This window comes from Triturus cristatus, chromosome 1_2 (assembly GCF_964204655.1).
Source record: "Triturus cristatus chromosome 1_2, aTriCri1.1, whole genome shotgun sequence".
Taxonomy (NCBI): domain Eukaryota; kingdom Metazoa; phylum Chordata; class Amphibia; order Caudata; family Salamandridae; genus Triturus; species Triturus cristatus.
The window spans coordinates 650,728,393-650,751,164 of record NC_140580.1 but is presented as its reverse complement, the minus strand read 5'-3'; the positions used below and the strand labels follow the sequence as shown (position 1 = coordinate 650,751,164).

The following is a 22,772-nucleotide window of genomic DNA, read 5'->3' as shown; positions in this document are numbered from 1 at the left end:
CTGTGCTCCACTGAACCTAAACAGGCACGTGTTGGTTAGAAAACTGAAGTTTTATGTTGCCAAATGCCTACAAAAAGGTAATTTGTACAGCTCACGCCCGCTCTCTCTGCCACACCACACAGTACCTTCTTTATAAAACACAGCAGGCAGCTGTCCTGTATTCCTAGTATTATAACCCACTTCTGAGGGCTATACAGATTTGTATGGGCTTATAAAATAGGAGAGAGACAGTAACGACTGGTACAGCTTAAGCTAGAAGGGCTACAATGCTATTAGTACATTCCACCTGCTGGGGATAGAATGTTTCAAGTTAAACCGAGAACTAGACACATGCACTGGATGGAGTGTTGGAGAAGAGCTATACCAGACATTATTGGCCCTCAACCATTCTACTCTCTTCAACGGAGTTCCCAACAGTTCAATGTCCTAATCCAGCATTACAGCCTGCTGCTGAAGGATATATCGGTTGTTAAAGGCCTGAAGGACAAGTAATAGGCAAAAACCACAGTCAAGGGCATATAATGAAGGAGAGCGCCTTTAAGAACTGGTATAGCCCTAGATACAATGCCTGCAAGGCTATTAGAACATTCCACCCACAGAATTTTCCAAATTAAAATGGGAGTAAAAGAAAGACCGATATTGGAATGTCTGAACTGCAGGTCTATACCAGCTATTATTGGACCAAGTCACTCTACTGTCCTCACTTGAGTTGTCAACATTTCCTTGTTGGAGTCTGTTATACGTTACTTAACGATGGACATTTAGGTTTTCAAACAATGTTCTGGACATGAAATGTAGTACCGGGCTTTACCTGAACATGCTTATACCTGTGAGTTTAAAAAAATGTATGTACTATGGCCTTGTTTCTATTTAAATGAAATGAAAGAATCAGTACCAATAGTCAACACCACACTGTTCAAATATATTTAGAACACGAATGTGCACAGATTTCAATGGAATCTTTTCCACCCAGACAACCTCTTCTTTACAATTCAGTTTTTATTTCAAAACAGACAAAAAGCTCATGCACTCAATAAGGAGTGCCAGCTTAGAAACAAAAAAACAATGCAAATAACAAAACTATCTCCATCTTTCAGTGTAAAAAATATAAAACACAGTTAAGAAAAGTAATACAAACGTGTTTTAGTAATACAATTTGGGGAGTTATTATCTTGAAATAAATCTACAGAGCTAAAAAAAGGGGGATTAGTTATTCAACAAAGCCAGCAAATGACAAAGCTCCACACACTAAAAGTACAAGCTTAAAGAACATTTTGCATGAGCGTAGCAGAATATTATTTAGGCAGTGATGATTTAAAGAACGCAAAAATTGCAATTAGCACTTGCTCCTCCCGCCCAACTAAAGAAATCAAGATGCAAGCATGCAATGTAAAAAGATAGTCAACTCTTGTTCACTCATAAGTCATTCCATTCTCATTGTATGTAGGCAAGATATGTTATAAATAAAACTAACAGCTTGCTGGGTCGTGATCAGGAGCATCTCAACGTTGGGTTTTCAAAAACATGTTGTAGCTCTCAAAAAAGTTGTAAGACTATTACTACAAATACCATTAGTGCGATTTGTGAAATGGCTCAAGTCGCCCAAAAACTTATAACAATATCTTCCAAATTAACTCAAACAATGAAACTCAACATTTACCAATGTCTCTATAAAGCAAAAGATTGTTTACTCATGTGCGAGTCGGTGGAGGGCCAGCCACATAGGAGCATTTCTGAAGTAGGAAAAGAGATGTGACAAATATCCAAGGTAAGGGAGAGGCTGGTACTTTAAATATATCCAAAAGTGCAGGTTGAAAGACCCGCATTGCTATCAGGTATGCGTGCAAACATTTTCAGTTCCCTAGACTAGTAAAAACGCACATTCTATGAAGACCTACGTTTGTCTGGAGATACAGGGTCCCAACAGGAAAAATGTGAAGGATTGAGAATCAATTATTAGTCTTAATGTCCCTATTTCTGTTCAGTTAAAGTAGTCACAACAGAAAATATGATGCTTGAAAGATTGACTGAAACTAGGCACTGAAAAAATTATTAATTCAAATCTCAAGATGTTGTTTAAGTAAATTCAAGAGTTAACTTTACCATAAGTGTGCAATTTTAACCACCAACAATGTTTGGATTAGTCCTGCCTGGTAGTAGCAATGTGGTCTCTTCCTTTGAATGTGTACATACAGTCATGGGCCCCAATGTTGGATATTCATTTATTGCTTTAGGTTTTATTAGGAAGATTACTAAAGTTTTGATTCTGCCCCTTATTAACTGTGCCGATTGGGATTGTAGAGATGGAAAAATGAGCTTTCAGAAAACAACCTGTAAGACCAGCTGACAGGGCTTTTCTGGATATTGTTGAGACAAGAAGACCCCTGTGCTCAGGTGTCCTCACTGTTTGTTAGTGAAGTCTTGAGGCTGTTCAGAGCGCAAACAACCAGTTTTACGACTAGCACCTCAATGATGACAATGACAATCAGGATAGCTCAGCATGGTTTCAATCATGTGGCTTGAATGTTGCCTATACATTTCCGCAGCATGTGTGGTAACTTAATTATCTGTCTTACTAGTTCATTGGTTTCTCTTTTCTCAAGGAGGCTAGCTCCTTGGTCACAAAATAAAGGCAAGTTGTTGGATAACAAAAAAAGAAACAAATTACATTTATGAACAGACTGACTGTTGCTTCAATGAGAAACAGAGAAATATCTGTCTCATGTGTATAAGTGAGGCCAACTCTTTAACAAAGAAAACAGCCAAGATCTGCATAAGAATATAAGAAAAAAATCATTGGGTGATTGATCCACTGTTTGTTAATTTGCAGGATGCATAAATGAACCTAAAAACAGCCCTTATGTAAAAAAAGGGAAGGCAAATTCTAACTTGTCTCATTGAGGAATACTCTGGAAAGGGATTGTAACCAATATAATACAGCAGGAGGAGCTAATTTGCTCCATGCACTGATGGCAAAATCTATTTTCAGGATCATCAAAAGAATGTTCAAACAGTACAACTTTGACCTTGTTCATTAAGACCTTGGTGTAAGGACAAAGTAAAAAATCTAAATGTACAGCGAGAGGAAAGACACCATCTCCCCCCTTCAAACTGGTAGGCGTTACATGGATTTCTCCAACAGTCTGCGTTTTTTCATTTCTCTGCTTGCTTCACAGTACGTAGTTCACAAAGACTTACTGCAAAGATCACAGCATGCTCAGTAACATTACTAATGCACCCTCAAACATAGATAGAGCTGTAATTATTTAACAGAGGTATGCAGAAGAATAACAATTGATGCTCACACCACGCTTTCACTTCTAACTTTAAAGATTCTGCAGCTAACAATGGAAGAGCTGATTCTAGGTAAATGGGCAAAGATTGCGGATTATGGTCCATCATTTATCAGATTCCGACCGTCTAAAGGACCAACACTTGAGGAAACTGCAAAGAATAAGCAAGTCTTGTCAAATGAGATTTGTGTAAAAGTAGTTTAAAAAACTGTGGACAATATGCAGAAATACAAGCTGTAATGTGAAGACAAAAATTTCCAACAGCAGCAGGGTGCAGCCTGCAGTTTATGAGTCAAGAAAGATTAAGAAACAAGCCCATTATTCTACATAACTTTCATGCAAATCTAATTGAACATCTAAATAACGCTCAAAGGGAAAAAGATTCAAATTTAGTTAGTATGAGGGCAAAAATAAACGAGCAAATGTGCAACGAAAGACACACAGGGAAGGTGTGTGACAACAGAAAACTCAAGCAATTGACATTAAAAAGCAGGGACAAGATGGAAAAGGACTTTCTCAACACTAGAGCTGTGTCTGAGGAGTCACTTTCCGCTCTTCCAAGTACACCGAGGACTCTTCATCTCCTTGACTACTAATTTTTATGACTGAATGATATATCAACTGTAGAGGAAAAAGGCAAGATTTTCTTGCGCTACTAGTGATATTCTATCCTACCACAAGACGAAAATATGTTAAAATTGCTGCCTCTGGTGCACACCTTCGTGGTTCATAAAGTCACTGCTTGAGCAGCAGGCATTTTCATGGAAGAAAATAGAAGGTCTGTGCATGTGGCAAATCTAATATGAAACCCGTAAACTTGTTTTCAACATGTACATCCCTTAGTAAGAAATGTGTTTCTGGGCAATTTAACGCTAAATCTGCAAATGCGTAAGGTTGCAAAACAACAGTGAAAGCTAAATGTGATTTCTACATACCCTCTGCTCCTACATGCCAGGTCTGGACTATATTTAGCAAGCTATGAAAACTAATATCCCTTAGGGAATGAGATTCATAATTTTGGGAATGACAGAGCGACAGAGCAGATTCTTTAAGGAAATAAGTAATCTGGAAAAAGCTAAGATTTACAAGTGTGGAATGTTTGTATGTAGGTTTAGATGAGAGCATCAAGTGCTCAAACTTCGTTTTATCACTTTTGGTCCATAACGCGACACCGCGAAGGGCTCCGCAAAAATATTGATTGAAACACATTGGATACATTATACAGTTTACCAAACAACTAAGTGGTCACATTTCATTTAAAAAAAAAAAAAAAAAGGATAAATATACAGTCAGCACTAACAACAATAATGAAAGACCCGTACATTGTACTGCATCCTGGAATGGTTGGATATGACTGAACGAATAAACCCTTCTTCAGATGTGTGCCTCAAGGTATCTGGATCCCAAATTCACAGCACAACAGGTTTGAAAATAGATGGAGAAAAATGACTTAATTCTCCCACATAATGCATATTTACATTTGAGCCGTGTACACTTCTGACAATGTTATTATATGGCAGTGTAATCCACAATAAGTTTGCTTAAACAAGAAACACCTGACAAGTTTATACACTGCTAGAGATCATGTGTTTTTGGAATGGCTACAAGGGGTACCATGAAGGAAAATTGAACAAACACCACTTATGTACCAGTGGCGGATGTACCTTCTGGTAAAAATAATAATTTTCTGACTTTAAAAATCAAAGTCTATGGTATTCATAGGTGCATCAAACACAGTTACCAATGCCATTGAGGAGGATATGCACAGGAAAGGTAAAAGGCATAAAAACCGCTGCAGCGAAGAAACCAACATGAACACATAAGCTGGACATTTCAGCCACAACCCTATCAGCTAAAACAAATTCAAGACCATAATTTTAAAATTCGAGCCCCAATCCCAGGCTATGCAAGTAAAACATCACTGATATAAAAATAAACCTCATTAAGTGAAAGGCTTGGATTGGAAATTGAAGGGAAGAGGAAGCATCAATTAATAGGACTCAGAAACAAGAGTTCCAGAGAGAATATGCAAAGATTGGTAAGTACAATAAACCTTGCTTACAATCAGTTCCCAGCATTGAATCTCAACTTTTATCACATCAGATATGTGTTGTTTTTACTTCATTTACGCCAGTACCACCGGGTGAAGGGAAATAGATAAGAGGCAGTGAATGCTGTATAACTAACTGCAAGTTTAGCTTACAACATGATGCAGTAAATGGTGGTTATAGGAAAACAGCCCTTTCATTCAGTAAATGAAGGTGAACTCGTAAATAAAATAGAAAAACTGCTGTAAGTGTTCCTGCATGTAGCACTGTTGAAATGATGAAGTCACAAACCTTTATTGACCTGGAAAACCTACATAGAACGGCTGCACGGACTGGGTCAACCAGCTCAAGCTGCAAAGCACTGAATACCTGGGAAAGGTAACCAGCATAGGCCTACAGGCGACGCAAGTAGCAGATGTAAAAATCGCCAAGTGTCTGAATCCTGTTTTGCTCACTCTGATATTTGCGTCCATGATGGGTTCCTTGGTTTGAACCCTATCATAGTGATCTCTATACTAAGTACACCAACAGGAGCAACAATGTCTATCCAGGAATAGCACAAATCAATCTTCAGTGATCCAAGAGAAATATTTCATCTGCAATTGAAGAATGCAGAAAACAGACGTTTTTTGCAAATGGAGCAGCTTTGAGTGATTTCAGTCAAACATGTTTAAGCAGAATTGTGAACGGTGGTGAGATCTAACTTTTTCATTCCTATAAATATAAACTATTTACATAGCTGTAGAGAAAAAGTAAACGACACAATTCTAAACCTCCCTCCCCAATTACCTAATATAAACATGTCTCAAACATTTAGTAAAACACTTAAATAAGCAAGTGAATTCACTCTGGATATTCAAAATAAGTGTCATTTCTGAACTTTAGTGATATTCATTAGGCAACAGAAACAGGCGCCCTTCAAGTGATAGAATCGTGAAATGCTGATTACACCTCTAAGAAACCTGGACCTAGAAGGAGCGATGATCATCCATAAACAGGGAGGTCTCTTTGGACAAAAAGATTAAGAATACATTTCAAACTCTCATTTGCTTCCTGCTATTTTAGATGGTCTTTCAAGTCCTAGAGATACCGCTGGAAGAAATGGGTTTGGCAATCAAGAAACAGTCGGCCATTAGAAAATAAAGCTAAATGGATTCAATTGTTAAATGTAGAAGAAATTGTAGCATACTTAATGACATATTACAGACTGCGGTGCCCTATCATAAAAAACAATCTTTCACCTTTTAGAATATACTTGGCATTCTGACCATTTCTTTAAAATTCTTCCAAATTAGATAATACCATCAAAAACATTTTAAATGTATGACTACTTAACAACTACATGTCAATACTTTGGGATGAGTGAAGTTCTACTATCGACATGAAGGATATCCTGCAAGGCCAAGGAAAGAAAATCAAGCAACATTTGACAGCTGAACAGGGACAGCAGAGAGCTGTATAAGATGACCATGGTAAACAGTAATGCACATAAACCGCTTATCAGAGGCAGGCACATCAAAACATGATAAATCTCAACATTATAACATTGAGAAGTACACTTGTTCCACAACATTCAGGGCCGCCGTCTGCAGACATATCCTGTCCGAAAACCTTTCCGCAATGGTGGCATATCCTCCACTTCTGAGGAATGGATGTGGAAATGTTTCCTGCAATAAGTCCGTGATGCCTCAAACTGTTGGTGATGCTTTAGACAGACCCTTGCAGCGCTGTTCTTTCGGCAGTATGTCGAGTACTGAAATATTAGCAACCCCTTTGTAGGATACTGCTGCCATACTTGTATTACAAGGGTTGCTCCAACTTTAAGGGGACCGTCCACAACAAAGTGAAAAAAGAGCAGGAAGTTCAATATTTCCATTATTTCATATTCTCAGGGCATTTCGTAGCATTCTTTCACAGGAATAAATGATGGGGAGTAGTACTCGGCTTAAGTGAAGTCTATTTCAAGTAAGTGGTTTCTTTTCCTGGAGCAAAGGTGGGAAGCAGAGACATGTTTAAGGTGGCAAGGTGTAATCCGTAGACCAGTGCACATAAACCTTGCTCATGGTGAAAAAACATCTTTGTAGACCAGTAAGATAACACATTGTCTGATAAAAACCATCAAATGTGGTAACCAGCTTTTACTGCATCAATATCGGACATGAGAGTCCTAGCAAGGAAAATTCCAAAAATCTGAAATGCAAGAAACAAGACACAACTAATTAATACAGACAGGCATAAGGTATGGTTTAATCACAAATAATATATTCAGTGGAAAATGCTGTTAAGTAATCAAACTGTCCACAATAGATCCAAGAGAAGAAGACTTCAGATCTAATACAGTTGTCCATTTGACAATTGTGGGCTCATGAGCATAGCATCTCGCTGGGTGGAAGCTAATTTTACATCTCTCATTTTCTAAGGGAAGATCCAAGAAACGCCTCCTAGCATTAAATCTCTGATCTCCTTTGCAGCCAGCCGAGTGACCTCATGAAAGATTTGAGCGCACACATCCCAAAACCCTGCAGATCATGGTACTAGAAGTGGGAGCTTGTCCCAACTCTCCTTCCTCACGACATCATTCCCCAAACAAACACAACCCTGCTGTCAGCTCTGCACAATATGGTATTCACAAAGACTATTGTTGCAATGTGTAATTTTCTAGCACCGTAATGGTTGCTCACCTAGAACCCAAACTTCAGATATTACAACTTACTGCAACACTTTCAGCAGACATGACAATGTGGGAAGGATTTTGTTACTTACCATTTAAGCATCTATTCTTGGCATGCAGTGCTGTAGATTCACATGCTTTGCATACTACTGCCATCTAGTGTTGGGTCCGGATGTGTGCAAGTTTCTTTTCTTCAAAGAAGTATTTCGAGTCACGAGGTAAGGTGACCCCTCCTCTTGGTGACAATGCGCATGGGCATTGACTTCATTGTTAGATTGTTTTCCCGCAGGTGAGTGAGAATGGAGTACAAGTATCAGTAAAGAGATGCCCATGCATGTGAAAGTGTAAATAGGAACTGCAACAACCATAGGTGTCCATGGAGGACGATGGGCACTACAGAACTACATGCCAAGAACAGATGCTTACAGGGCAAGCAACAATCAGTTTGAGGCATGTGTGGCTGTAGATACACATGATTTGCGTAGACTGTATAGAAGTGCTCTCCAAAAGCAGTGGTTACCCAGTGGGTGTTACAGTTGTTTGAAAAAGTGTACGTAGCAACGCCTGTCCAACATTAGCTTGTTGGCGTACTAGAACATCCACAATAGTGTTTAGTTTAAGTGTGTGGTGAAGACCATGTAGCTGCATTACATATGTCAGCTATAGGGATGTGCCTTAGAAAGCCATAGAAGCCCCTATTTTGTGAGTAGAGTTTGCTGTAAGGGGTAAAGACAAAGTTAGTTGAGCATGTCTGAATACATTTAACGATCCATCTAGAAATACCTGATTTAGAAATGGGCTTTCCAGTTGTTTAATTTTGCAAATGACTTTGGATCTGCCACTAGAATACATTAGTTATCTTTTGACATCTAGTGTATTTAGAGCTCTTTCTGCCACAGAATCTGTTTGAAGGAAGAAAACAGGTAGTTCAACCAATTGGTTAAGGTAGAAAGAGGACACTACCTTTGGAAGGAATTTTGGGTTGGTACGAAGAACCACCCTATCCCTATGTAAATGGAAAAAAGGTTCTTCTAAAGTTAGTGCCTGCAACTCACTGACACGCCTTAGTGAAGTGATGTCAATAAAGAAAGCTACTTTTCAAGATGGAAATTGGAGGTAGAAATTGTGTAATTATTATTTTTTTTTTAACTTTGTCATTTTGTAACGGTACAATAAATTTAATACTATTGTGCTCACTGTCATACCATAATCTCAGTAGATTGTTAACAAGTATATCGAAAAAAAACACTTCCATAGGCGTGACATAAGCAGTTCGGTCCTGCACATGCCCCTGCTTCTCAATCAACATCAACTGACTGTATAAGAGCTCAAATGCCCCTTCTGGATCCCATCATAATTGCGCATAATCAAGAAATTCAGATGGAGTCTAAAGCTAGAAGTAATCACATATGCCATAAACATCCCACATACACATTTATCCAACCCCAGTGGGCACAAGTCTGTGCTCCTTTTGCGAATCAGTTGTTGAAGAAGTGGACGCCACGTAAGTCCTAAAGGGACCCCAAATATCTTTCGGGCGTGAGGAAGTGTGGAAGTATATGTCTCGCTGTGCGTGTTGCCGAACGCTAGGCTCCGTGCCTAGCGTACTGCAACACGCAGAGCGAGACATACTTCCACAACCATGCTTGTAAGGTGGGGACCCTCTTCACTCCCCAGTTAAACCAATTGTGTAATGGTTCAAAGGGTGGACCCATAAGTCTTGTGAGAACAATATTGAGATTCTACACGGGTGCAGGTGGGATTACTCTTTTAAGGCCTTCCATGAAAGCCTTAATAACTGGCACTTTGAACAAGGATAAGGGTTTCCTGTTTTGTAAATAGCAGCCACTGCAGCAAGATATAAATGTATGGAAGTGTAAGCAAGGCCAGAGTGCTGTGAATGCAGAAGGTAACAATGTTTTGAACAGAAGCACTGAATGGGTCAATATTTGGTTACAGCAGTAAAAAACAAATCTTTTCCACTTGGCTGCATAGCAAGCTCTAGTGCTAGATTTGCGTGCTTCCTTAAGAATGGTCATACGTTATGGTGGCAAATTTAAGTATCCGAATTCTAGGACTTCGGGAGTCAAATAGCAAGGTTTAGCTCCTTTGGGTTTGGATGTCTGATTTTGCCATGGTTCTGAGTGAGAAGATCCGGGTTGAGGTGCAGCTTCTAGTGTGGAACTACTGAGAGATCGAGTAGTGTGGTGAATCACGGTTTATGAGCCCAAGTGGGAGCCACCAGAATGAGTTTGAGAGACGTTTGACTGAGCTTCCGAACCAGAAACAGAAGAGGAGGAAGAGGCGGAAAAGCATAGGCAAATATCCCTGACCAACTCAACCATAGAGCATTGCCTTTAAATACGGGTGTGGGAATCTAGAGGCAAAGTTTGGGAATTTTGTGTTCTGTGCTGTCGCAAAGAGTTCTATTTGTGGAAACACCCATTTGTGGAAGTATGGGAGAAGGACTTGAGGGTGGAGTTCCCACTTGTGGACTTGATGCTGCATCCTGTTGAGGTCGGCAAAATAGTTGTCCATGCACAAAAGATGTTCCGCTAACAGATGGATTTTGTGATGTATTGCCAAATGGTCTGCGGGAGGCGCAATAACTGTAGAATAAGCCCCCTATCTATTGTTTGTACATAGTACATGGGTGTCATATAGTCCGTTCCGACTAGGAAAACTCTGCCTATGAGGTGAGGTAGATACTCTTTCAGCACTAGGTGAATAGCTTGAAGCTCGAGGTAGTTCATATGGAGATTCTGGTGTTTTGTGTTCGAGACCCTTAACTGTTACATGTTGTAGGTGATCACCCCACCCTGTGTGGTATGAGTCTGCTAGCACGATCTGTGGAACAGGATCGATGACCGGCCGCCTTTTAACAGGTTCTGTGTGTTCTACCACTGCAGACAGTGATGAGTGTGGCTGTCTATCAACACTAGATTGTCAAGTCGACCCTGTGACTGAGTCCTCTGTTGTGCTGAACATTCTTGTAGAGTACGAATGTTCATACTTGCATGAGGCACTCTAGCTATGCATGATGCATCATTACCAAATGACGCATGAGAGTCTTGAATGTCAAGTATTGATTGGATTGAAACTGTGGTAGCAGTGTTTGAAAATTTCAAATTCTGGCTCCATTTGGATAGGCTAAACCTAACTGAGTTTTGAGCTTAGCCCCTAGATATGACTGCAGCTGTGAAGGTTGAAGATAGAAATTTTGGACATTGATAGTGAATCCCAATTGATGTAAGAGGTGTATGGTAATCTGAGTGTCTAGAGAACACAGAAGGTGTGTACGGGCTGTGATAAGCCAGTCGTCTAGATACGGGAAGACATTAATGTCCTGTCTGCGTAAATGCGCTGCTACCACTGCTAAGCATTTGGTGACTCAGCAGTGGTTACTCAGAATGGAAGTACCCTGAATTGATAACGTTTTCCTGCTATCACAACCTGGAGGTAGTTGTGATGTGCTGGGTGAATGGGGAGGTGAAAGTAAGTGTCCTTTAAGTCTAGTGCTGACATGAAGTCGCCTTGCTGTAGAAGTGGAAGCACCCGTTTAAGTGTGACCAGATGAAAGTGCTCTGATAATATATAGTGATTTAGATATAAAATTGGCCATAGGGAACCATCCTTTTAGAGAATAAGTAAGTACAAGGAGTAAAACCCTGCCCCTTGATGTTATAAAGTAACTGGCTCTATAGCTCCTTGGAGTAAGAGTACTTGCACTTCTTGTTTGAGCAGTTGCTGATGATTCAGAGAGAGCATGTGTGCGCAAAGTAGAATACTGGGAGGAGTGTTGGATAATGTCTGAGAATGGACTGCCAGATGGAGAGAAAATGCTGCAATCAACCCCTGGCAGGTATGGAATGATCAGGGTAAGGAGAAGTCACTACTTGTTACCGATGGGGCATCATGCGTGTATGTTCCTTTGCCCCGACCTTTTAAGTTATTACCTCTATAGTTGGTTCTGAAATACCCTCCTTTTAGATGGAGAGGTGGGAGTTTGATCTGTAAGGTGATGGCTAGGTATGTGTAAAAGCAGCTTTGGAACCTGCTCTGTAAGAGGAGCGATGAAAGGAACCAAGAGGAGAGGGGAGTTTGGAGTGCCCCCATGGATTTGGCAGCCTCAGTGTCCCTGTTCATCTTTCCTAAAGCCTCATCTACCTGTGGGCCGAAGAGGTGCTCTTTATCTAAAGGGACATTAAGTAATGTCTGTTGGACTTGCTGCTTAAAATCAGAGATACGCTGCCAGGCATGCCAGCATAGGAGGACACTAGTATTAATGTCTCTGGAGGCAGTATCCACAGTGTACAGTGCGCATCTAATGGAAGAATTGGAAATTAACTTCCTTTCCTGAACTAGCGCCTGCCCTTTCTTCTTAGTTTCCTCTGGGAGGTATTGGAGGAGTTCCTTCATTTCGTCCAAATGAGCTCTATCATATCTAGCCTATAGCCCTTGTGTGTTTGCGATCCACTAATGATTAGCAAACTGTGCAGCAACATGTTTGCCTCATGCGTCAGTAAGTTTTGATTCGTTCTCAAGAGGACGGCGTCGGCTATAGTTAATGAATTAGCCCATTTACAAGCATTTGAAAAAACTATGGAGAAGGTGGAAGCTGGCCCCTAACGAAAATTGGGTCAGATTGTGCGGCTTTATATTTTTTTTATCTACCCTGGGGGTAATAATGCAAGCCTGTGCAGGATCCTTAAAGATAGCATCTGCATGGCACATCATACCTTTCAGCATTGGAAGCAATAGAGAAGCTCTGTGTGTGGTACACAATGTCACCCGAGCAATTAGTTACTGAGCAATAAATTCCTGATATGAGGTAGTATCAGGAGGTGAGAGTTTGGCAGGGTATAGATCTGGATGCCCTAGGGGGTGTACTTCGTAATCCTGCAAGGGGTCTGGTGGCCGTGGTGCAACATAAGTGTTATTATGCCCCACCCATCCCTACCTGGGTCTATATGTGGAGATCCCAGAGGTGTAATATTAAAGGAATCATGTGGTGAGTGAGGTGTAGAAGGTGCAGGTGGTGGTATTGGAGATGAAGAAGATTAAAGAATAGGGTGCAGGGGACCTTTAGCCTGGTCTTTTTTCTTTTTCTTCATAGGCACTCGCAAATCAATGGTGTCTTGAAGAGAAGATTACCGCTTTGAAGAAGGCGCCACTAAGGCAGGCAGTATCAGGATGGATATGGGTCTATTTCTTTTTGGGATAGAGTCTCTCCTGCATGGTTTCCAAAATAGGCTCTGGAGCTGATTTTGTTTTCACTACCAAAGGTTTCGGAGCCAAACCAATTTTGGTTTTCCAAAACGGAGTGCTCCGAGCCAAAGAGGTTGAGTCTCAGCGCGGAACCGGAAGGCTTTGGACATGCTTTCGGTGCCGAGCTCAAGGGTGGGGGGAAGCTGAAGCTCGGTGCCAAACATAGCCAGATGGAAATGGTGGCCTGGAGACCTTTTGTTAGGTGGAAACCGAAAGTTTTGGTGTGGGTAGGTGAGGAGTTTGGGTACTCCTAGCACCTTGACTCTGCAGCAGATCCTGCATCTCCAGCTCGGAGCATGAATCTTGTACAGAAAAGGTTTCTTCCTCTTCGGCAGCAGAGGCCTAAAGTTCTTCCTCTGATATCTTGCAGTCCGTAGAGATCAGGCATCTGCTCAATCTCGAATCCCTGCATTTCTCTGTGCCGTGCCCGTTGTCCCACAGAGTCTTTTTCAATTGAAACGACAGGCAGGCTTCACAGTCTTCTTCCCTGTGCTTGGGGGATAAGCACAGGTTGCAGACCTGGGGAAGGTCAGTCCACAGGTACTTCGAGTGGCAATGGGGGCAGAATCAAAAGAGTGCGTTCCATTAGCAGATTATCATTGATGGAGCCGAGTGAGGGTAAGGCGTGGAATGCATCAGTTAAACAAAGTAAAGTCTTCCAAACTTCGATATGCAAAAAAGGAAACGCGTTTGAAAAACAATACTGACGAGAATCCTGAAAACGGTCTCGAACAGGAGGGCAGTAATACAGGTCTGAACCCAACGGAAGAAAGAACACAAACTAACAATGAAGTCGATGCACATCACCACCAAGAGGAGCCACCTTACCTCGTGACTCGAAAGACTTCTTCGGAGAAAAACAACTTGTGCACATTCTGACCCAACACTAGATGGCAGGACTTTGCATTCGGATGTTTACAAGTTTTTTTTGTCTTTCCGGTCACGAGGAAAGGTGACTCCTCCTTTGGGAAATAGTGTGCATTGGCCTTCGACTCCATTGTTAGATTGTTTTCCCGCAAGAGGGTGAGAATGGAGTGCATAAGTGTAGAATAGAGATGCCATGCGTATGTATGTAAGCAAGTTTTCCCGGGAGGTGGGTGTGCGTATGTGAATCTACATGCCAAGAAAAGATGCTTACTGGGTAAGTAACATTATACGTTTGAGGCATGTGTGCTGTAGATACACATGCTTGCATAGACTATAACGCAGTATGCTCACGAATCGGAGGCTAACCTGTAGGTGTTGCAGTTGTTAGAAATAGTGTCTTAAGCACTGCCTGGCCTACATTAGCTTGCTGTCTTGCTAACACATCTACACAGTAATGTTTAGTAAATGTGTGTGGTGTAGAACATGTAGCTGATTTATAAATGTCAGCTAGAGGAATGTTGCCTCTATCTTGCACTTAGAGTGCGCTCTAGGGGGTATGGAAAATGTTATTTTGGCTTTTGCATAGCATATTTGAATGCATTTCACAATCCATCTTGAAATGCCTGATTAAGAGATGGGATTGCCTTTGTGAGGTGGCGCAAATGCAACAAATAGTTGTTTGGTTTTGCGAAAAACTTTGGTCCTTTCTATGCAATATAATAAAGCTCTTTTAAAGTCTAGCGTGTGTAGAGCTCTTTCAGCCATTGAATCAGGTCGAAGAAAAAACACAGGTAACTCAACTGATTGGTTAATATGAAAAGCAGAAACCACCTTGGGCAGGAATTATGGATTGGTGCATAGAACAACTATCTTTGTGGAGTTGAAAAAAAGGTTCTTCCAGACTTAAAGCCTGTTGCTCACCAACTCTCCTCAACAAAGTGATAGCAATAAGGAAAGCCACTTTCTATGAGAGAAACTGTAGAGGACATTTATGTAAGGGTTCAAAGGTTGGACCCATAAGTCTTGTAAGGACAATATTAAAATTCTACACTGGCGCAGGTGGAACCCTTGGTGGTATTACTTTTCAAACCTTCCATGAAAGCTTTGATTACTGGAATTTTTAATACCGTCTGTTTTGCAAATATGCAGCCATTGCTGCAAGGTGTAAAAGAATAGATGTGCAATCCAACCCTGTTTGCTGTAAATGCAACAGGTAACAGATAATATTTTGTAAAGAAGCGTCTAGAGGATTGATCTTGTTGTTAATTCAATAAATAACAAATCTTTTCCACTTTGCTGCATAGCAAGCTCTGGTAGTAGGCTTTCTTGCTTCTTTTAAAATAGTCATACATTGTGATGGCAGATTTAAATAACCAAACTCTAGGACTTCAGGAGCCAAATCGCTAGGTTGAGCTCCTTGGGATTTGGATGTCTGATTTCTCCATGGCTCTGAGTGAGGAGACTGGGGGTGAGATGTAATTTTTGATGTGGAACCACTGATAGTTCTAACAGGGTGGTGTACCAAGGTTGACAAGCCCATGTGGGGGCTATTAGGATCAGTGTGGAAATCCCCAGTGTTGGAAGTAGGGAAGAACAACTTGGGGATGAAGTTACCACTCGTGATCTTGTTGCCTTTGCCTGCTGAAGAGGTCGGCAATCTGATTGTTTACTCCTGGAAGGTGCTCCACCAGGAAATAGATCTTGTGATGAATTGCCCAGTTCTAATGTTTTGTGAGATGCGTGACAGTTGGAGAGAGTGTGTCCCTCCTTGTTTTTGTACATAGTACATTGCTATCATGTTGTCTGTGCGGGCTAGGACAACTTTGCCTATAAGGAGAGTTTGAAAAGCTTTGAGTGCTAGGAACACTGCCAGAAGTTCTAGGTAGTGGAGACTTTTGTGATTGTCGCTCCACAGACCCTGGATTGTATAATGTTGGAGATGGGCACCCCAACCAGTGAGAGATGCAGTCTGTGGAATAGGGTCTATGAAGGGCTGTCCTTTTGATACATTTTGAGGGTTCCACCACTGCAGAGAGTGATGGGTGTGGTAGCTTAACAACACTAGATCAGTTAATTAACCCTGTGATTGATTCCACTGACTCGCTAGACATTCTTGTAGGGGATGCATGTGAAGCCTTGCATGAGGTACGATTGCGATGCAAGATGCCATCATTCCCAGCAGTTGCATGAAAACTCTGGCTGGTAATGTTTGATTGGGTTGAAACTGTAGTACCAAAGACTGAATCTTGTAAATTCTGGCTGCATTGGGAGAGGCTAGAACTTTTAGTGTGTTGGTAGTAGCTCCTAGATAAGACTGCATCCGTGCAGGACACAGGTGAGACTTTTGTGCATTGATGGTGAAGCCCAATTGATGAAGTGTATTGTTGTCTGAGTGTGTTGCAGACAGCTTTGGTAAGTGCTGGCTTTGATGAGCCAGTCGTATAGGTAGGGAAAGACAAATACATTGTCTTTTGAGATGAATGGCTACTACTACCAGACATTTGGTAAACACTTTGGGAGCAGTAGTGATTCCAAACGGAAGTACTTTGAACTGGTAAGGTTTGCCTGCTTTGACAAATTTGAAGTATTTGCAATGAGCTGGGTGAATTGGAATGTGAACGTATGCGTTTTTTAAGTCTAGAGTAGGCATAAAATCGCCTTGTTATAAAAGAGGAAGTACTTGGTGAAGGGTCACCATGTGAAAGTCCTCTGACAGTATGCATCGGTTCAACTCTCTGAGATCTAGAATAGGTCTTAACGAGCCGTCCTTTTTGGGGATCAGAAACTAAAGAGAATAGACCCTTGGTACTGAAGTGGAACTGGTTCTATAGCTCCTTTCAGTAAAAGAGATTGCACCAAGCAAAGTTGAGATGGTCTGGTGACAGTTTGTGAAAACAAGGTGGAATATTTGGAGGATTGGTGGTAAGCTCCAGGCAATAACCATTTTGGAAAATTCCAAGCACCCTTTTGTCGGCTGGTATAGATACCCATATGGTGAGAAAGTGCTGAAGTCTTCCTCCGACTGGTGTGGAATAATCGGAGGGAACTGTGGGGAAGTCACTGTTTATTAGGGAAAGGGGAGAAAAGGGGTGTGGTGTTTTTACCCCTACCTTTGGAACTGTTTTCCCTATAACCTCCTCTGAAAAATCCTCTGAAAAATCCTCTGAAAAATCCTTTTGGAGAAGAGGATGGGTTGTTACCTCTGTAGGAGGAAGTGTTTTGATCTGACTCTCTCCAGTAGGAGAAGCGCCAAAAGGAAACTCTGTTTGAAGGAGACTGAAGTGCTCCCATAGATTTGGCAACTTCACTGTCCTTTTTCACTCTCTAGGACTTGAGCAACTTCTGGTCCGAAAAGATGTTGCTTATCAAAAGGTGTATTTAAAATGAATTGTTGGACTTCAGGTTTAAACCCAGGAATCCGTACCAGGTATGCCTTCTGAGTAAGATGATTTTAATTATCTCCCTAGCTGCGGTGTCAGCAGCATCTAGAGATCAACTTATGGAAGAGCTGGAAATTAATTTCCCTTCCTGGACTAAGTCTTGAGCTTTGGCTATTTGATCCTCTGGGAGATATTGTAGTAATTGCTCCATTTCGTCCCAGTGCACCCTTTCGTATCTTGCTAGAAGGCCCTGCATGTTAGCAATGCGCCAGTGATTAGCCGCATGTACAGCTACACATTTGCCAGAAGCATCAATGAGTTGATTCTTTATCTGGGGGAGGAGCATCCCCTAAAGTTTGAGAATTAGCTCGCTTGCGCGCATTAGATACTATCAAAGAATCATGTGGTAACTAGCCTTTAATAAAGTACTGGATCTGTTGGGGAAGGTTTATATTTCTGGTCTACTCTAGGAGTGAGGATTTGTGCACGTACAGGGTCTTTACAAATTTTGTCTGCATGCCTCACCATACCTTTCAGCATAGGGAGTGTCTGGATCGACCTGTGTGTGGATCCTTAAGTCTCAAATAGAAAATCCTCCTCGAAGGATTCTTTGTGGAGCTCCACCCCATGGTATTGTGCAGCTCTGGTAATGAGTTCTTGGTAGAAGAAATTGTCATCAGGTGGAGATGGCTTGGCAGGGTAAAGGTCAGGATCATTATCCATTGGAGGGTCAATTGTATAATGTGTCCACAGATCCACTGGTAAGTGTGTGTCTCCCTCATCAGTATTGTCTTTGCCATGGTGAGATAATGGAGAGTGACGAGGTGTGATGTGTAAAGGATGTAAAGTTGAGGAGGGGGTAGGAGGAGGAGATGATGGTAGTGGAAAGAAAGGGCTAGTTCCAAAAGGTTTCTTTCTCAAAGGGATTTTAATAGGACTGTCGTCATCGGGAAACTTGTGCTTGAATGGCATCTTGGCGTGAATATGGCCATGTCTGAACTGGGGTGGCGTGGTGAGCAAAATAACAATGGATTAAACCCAGATCTGTGACTGGGGGTGAGTGTTTTGCCAATGTGCAACATTCCGTCCTTCATCTTGTGTGTTTTGCTGTTCGCCCTATGTGGGAAGGGTATGCCCAGACGTGGGTCCGGTGCTCACTACGCCACTGGAGTCAAGCTATCCTGGCTGAAGAGGGGTGAAACCCCGAAACCGGTCCTAGGATGCTTGATTCCGGTCCAGGGAAGACATGGCTTGGCAGTTCGGGCTGGACTGTTCCCATGAGGCACAGGGTCAAGACTGATTTGCATATGGCCATGTCTGAACTGGGGTGGCGTGGTGAGCAAAATAACGATGGATTAAACCCAGATCTGTGACTGGGGGTGAGTGTTTTGCCAATGTGCAACATTCCGTCCATCATCTTGTGTGTTTTGGTGAATATGTCCTGTGTCAGGATTAATATGGAGCTTCTTTTGCTTGAGAACCGATTTGGAAGGTATAATGTCTATTTTCGGATCCGAAGGCGCTGAAGGGACTTCTTCGGTTTTCAGCACCAAAGGTTTTAGAGCCAAGATGGAATGACCTCTCGGCACGAAAGATTTCATCTCCGAAGGTTGTATGCTGATTTTCAGTGTGGAAGGTTTCGGCGCCGAACCGACTTTGTGCTTGGAACTTGAAGGTTTCGGCTCTGAAATGGATTTGGGCCGACTCGGTCCTGAGCCGGAAGGCTTGACATTATGTTTCGGTGCCGAGCCGGGAAGCGGAGCGTCAGAAACATTGTTTCGTGCCGACCTTACAAAGATCAGTAGGGAGGAATGGATCACTTGTACCTAACGTTACTAGTGTTTGTTAGTTATTGGTGCCTTCATAAAAACCCTCATACACGTATGTAGATGGAGAGGCAGTACATCTTGGTTCTTCGCCTATTCGTAACGTGACCGCATCATCATAGGGTTTATTTTTCGGATTGCTAATCCCCACCTGAAGGTAAACGACTGGTATTGCAGTAGTGTCCAGAGACCAAAAAAAATCTAAAAAATTGAGTGCTCGGGGTGAAGTGAAATTAAAATTCTTTAAACATCCTCATTTGGGTGCAATTATTTATTGGTGAATGGGTGTTAAAGAAGTTAAAAATAGTGTGTGTGTGTATTTAGATCATGTTACCAGATCGAACGCACTAAAAAAGTCCATACGTGAGGTCGACATGTTTCAGCCCCATTTTGCTCAGCGGGATCTAGGGGGCTTTCTTCAGGACCGGTGAGAATATGCTAGCACTATTTGCGCCGCAGTAATGCGTGTTTTACTGTTTGTCCACTATGGAAGTAAGGTCAATAGTACCTGTAATTGTAAGCGCAGCGAGAAAGGAATATATGTGGATACCTTTATTTAGGTCGCGCTGAGTCAGCGCGCATGCGCTGCGCGGAGGGACTTTAGTAAGGGCTTTAAAAAATGCTACCGCCGGCTACAGCTTGCAGTGCATGTGAGAGGGCGCGCGCTTCAGCAGAGGCGCCATATGGCGTGATCACTGCTGCACGCGCACCACTCGCGCACATGTACTGCAAGCTGTGGCCGGCGGTAGCATTTTAAGCTTGCTAATCGCGGCACCGGCGCTTTACTATTAACATTAAAAGTAAAGCGCCGGTGCCGCGATTATAGCAAAAGTAAAGAAATAGAAACAAACATCTATTTCTTTACTTTTGCTATTATCGCGGCACCCGCGCTTTACTTTTAATGTTAATAGTAAAGCGCCGGTGCCGCGATTAGAAAGAAAACAAGCATTGGCATAGCCAATAGGTCTCGCTTTTGGGACCTTATAAGTGTTTAGCCATGCAACAGTTGCATAACTAAATACTTATAAGGTCGCAAAAGCGAGACCTATTGGCTATGCCAATGTCTGTCATTTCTAGATGCTAGTCAAGCATTATCTAAACACTGCTAAAAAATTGGAAAAGGTTTATGAGGTTGAGATTCTTTATCCCACCATATTGTGCGTTTAGCCAAAATAAACACTAATATAACACTACATGAATTAAAGCATTACTTGAGGTTGTGGCGCATCGGGTATAGGGGGCGCAGGAGGTCTTGCGTTACTAATTGACATGGTCAGGTATATTGAGCATTATTAAATTCAATTCTACATCATTGGCTACGGGGTACGTTAAAATCAATCTGATGGCACCGGACATGCACTTTTTTGTACGTGTCCGAATTGGCCTGGAAAATGTGGAAATAAACCGGGCATTATTATTTCTCTATGTATATCCTGTTATGACTGCGTGAAGAGGGGTGTGCTCATCTACAAACATTTGTGAATTACGTTGTTGCGTGTCTATTCCGCCATTAGTGGCAGCCAGGACTCGATTAAAAAACCTCCGGACGAGTGCTCAATTACCTGTGAAAACCCACTTGAGGGGGTCTTCAGGGGCCGGCAAGTGTTTAAGCTTGCTGTGATTAAGAAACAATATTTAGCAGAGGCCTTACTGGAGTTCGGGAGAACGCGATCATTCGGTGTGTCTTCCTCACCTGCAGCTACAGGAATTTCTTGCTTGTGCTTGCTCTGCCCTCGGTTACGTGGGTCTGTTTGAAGCCATCATTTGTTTCTTCACGTTAATAAACACGGAAGAAAGACTCAGTGACGATTTGCAATGTTTTAGTGAGGATTAATTGTGATCCTTACTTCGGGTGCTATTGGTGGCTATTTCAGTGGAAATTAGTCGTGAATATAGTGTACTTTTAATAAAACATTAGTAACTGAATCTCTAAATATAAATATTTTTTTAAATGAAGATTTTTGTGTATTAGTGACCCGAGTGTATGTGTGTAGAATTAATGGTTTGGTTTTAATAAAACATTAGCAACTAAATCTCTAAATATAAAAAAAAAATTTAATAAAGATTTTTGTGTATTAGTGACCCAAACAGATTGTGAGGAGGGTGCTTGTGTGTTGAATTAATGTTTTGGTCACTAGTGTTTTTGGGTGAGTCCATATGGCAAGTGTTCAGTACATGTTCACAATTTGGCTAATCTAAGAATGAATCTTTGGGAGGGTTGCGTGGCCAGAAAGTCAATTCAACTGGTGCCATGCTTCAGTAAAGGTTCTCATTTTGAATAATCTAAGAATGAATTTTTGGGAAGGTTGAGTGGCTAGGAGGTCAATTCAACTGGTGCCATGGTATACCATCATTTAGTCCTTGGACATTAGTCTGTAGGCGATGAACGCAAAGTTGTTCTTTTTCGAACAATACGCATTCAGCATTGTTGTTTCTGGTAGTTAACATCTCGATGACCGTCCAGTTCAATTCTTCAGTTGTGCGGACCTTGGCCTGAAGGCGGAGGGGGTGCAGAAACCCTTGGATTTTTTTTAGGAATGGGTTGACGGAGCAAGGTGTCTCCTGTACGCATGGCACCCTGTCCCTGCGGCACATCGTTGACGTCGAGGTCTATCTCCAACTCTGATTCGGAGTCCGACACGTCGAAGGCCTGTCTTCCTCGGCCGCTGTTGGCTCGGGGTCATCTTGCTCAGAGTCTTCACCGAAGATATCCGGCAAGTCTTCTGTATGTTGGCGCTACATCTCCAAACGTCGAGCCCGACAATCACAGGAGAGTTTTCTTTGATCAAAACAAATTGCACACATCGCAGTCTTGTTCTCTGTGCTCTGGAGACAAGCACAAGCTACACACCTGTTGCAAGTCGGTACGCCGGTACCTGGTGTGGCACCGGGGGCAAATTTGAATGGAGTCCGGTCTATCGACGAAGAGCCGGACCAACGCGGTTAGGCCCGAAGGCCGCCCACAAAACTTTCCAATCGGAAAACGAGATTTCGTTGACCGAGACACAGAGAAGTGGGAAACATGTTTGAAACAATACCATCAAGGGTAGAGTCGATTGCGCACAGAGGGGAACCCGAGGTACAATTCCGAACCAGAGCGCAGCAATACACGTCCGAACCCAATGGCGGAAAAAAACAAACCAATAATGGAGTCGATGACCATGAGCACTACTACCGAAAGGAGGAGTAAACTTACCTTGTGACTGGAGAGACTTCTTCGGAGCTCAAAAACAACTTGCAAACATCCGGACCCAACATTAGATGGCAGGAGTATGCAAAGCATGTATATCTATAGCACACATGCCTCGAACAGAAAGTTATGCTCCAGGGGATGGACAAACACAAGAAGAGAAAGGAAAGACATTGAATAAGAAGCAAGCAAATGAGACTGTCAAGGCCATCAATCAATGGAAAGCAAG

General features: G+C 42.0%; 1 protein-coding gene across 1 annotated transcript in view; it reads right to left on the bottom strand.

The window, feature by feature from the left end:
- Nucleotides 1-981: 981 nt before the first annotated feature.
- The window catches only part of TSPAN14 (tetraspanin 14), a 306,394-nt gene continuing 284,603 nt past the window's right edge, over nucleotides 982-22,772 (bottom strand). The window contains exon 9 of the mRNA XM_085608121.1: nucleotides 982-7,531. Coding sequence (XP_085464247.1) covers nucleotides 7,460-7,531 — 72 coding nt within the window. The 3' untranslated portion in view covers nucleotides 982-7,459. The remainder of the gene's footprint in view (nucleotides 7,532-22,772) is intronic.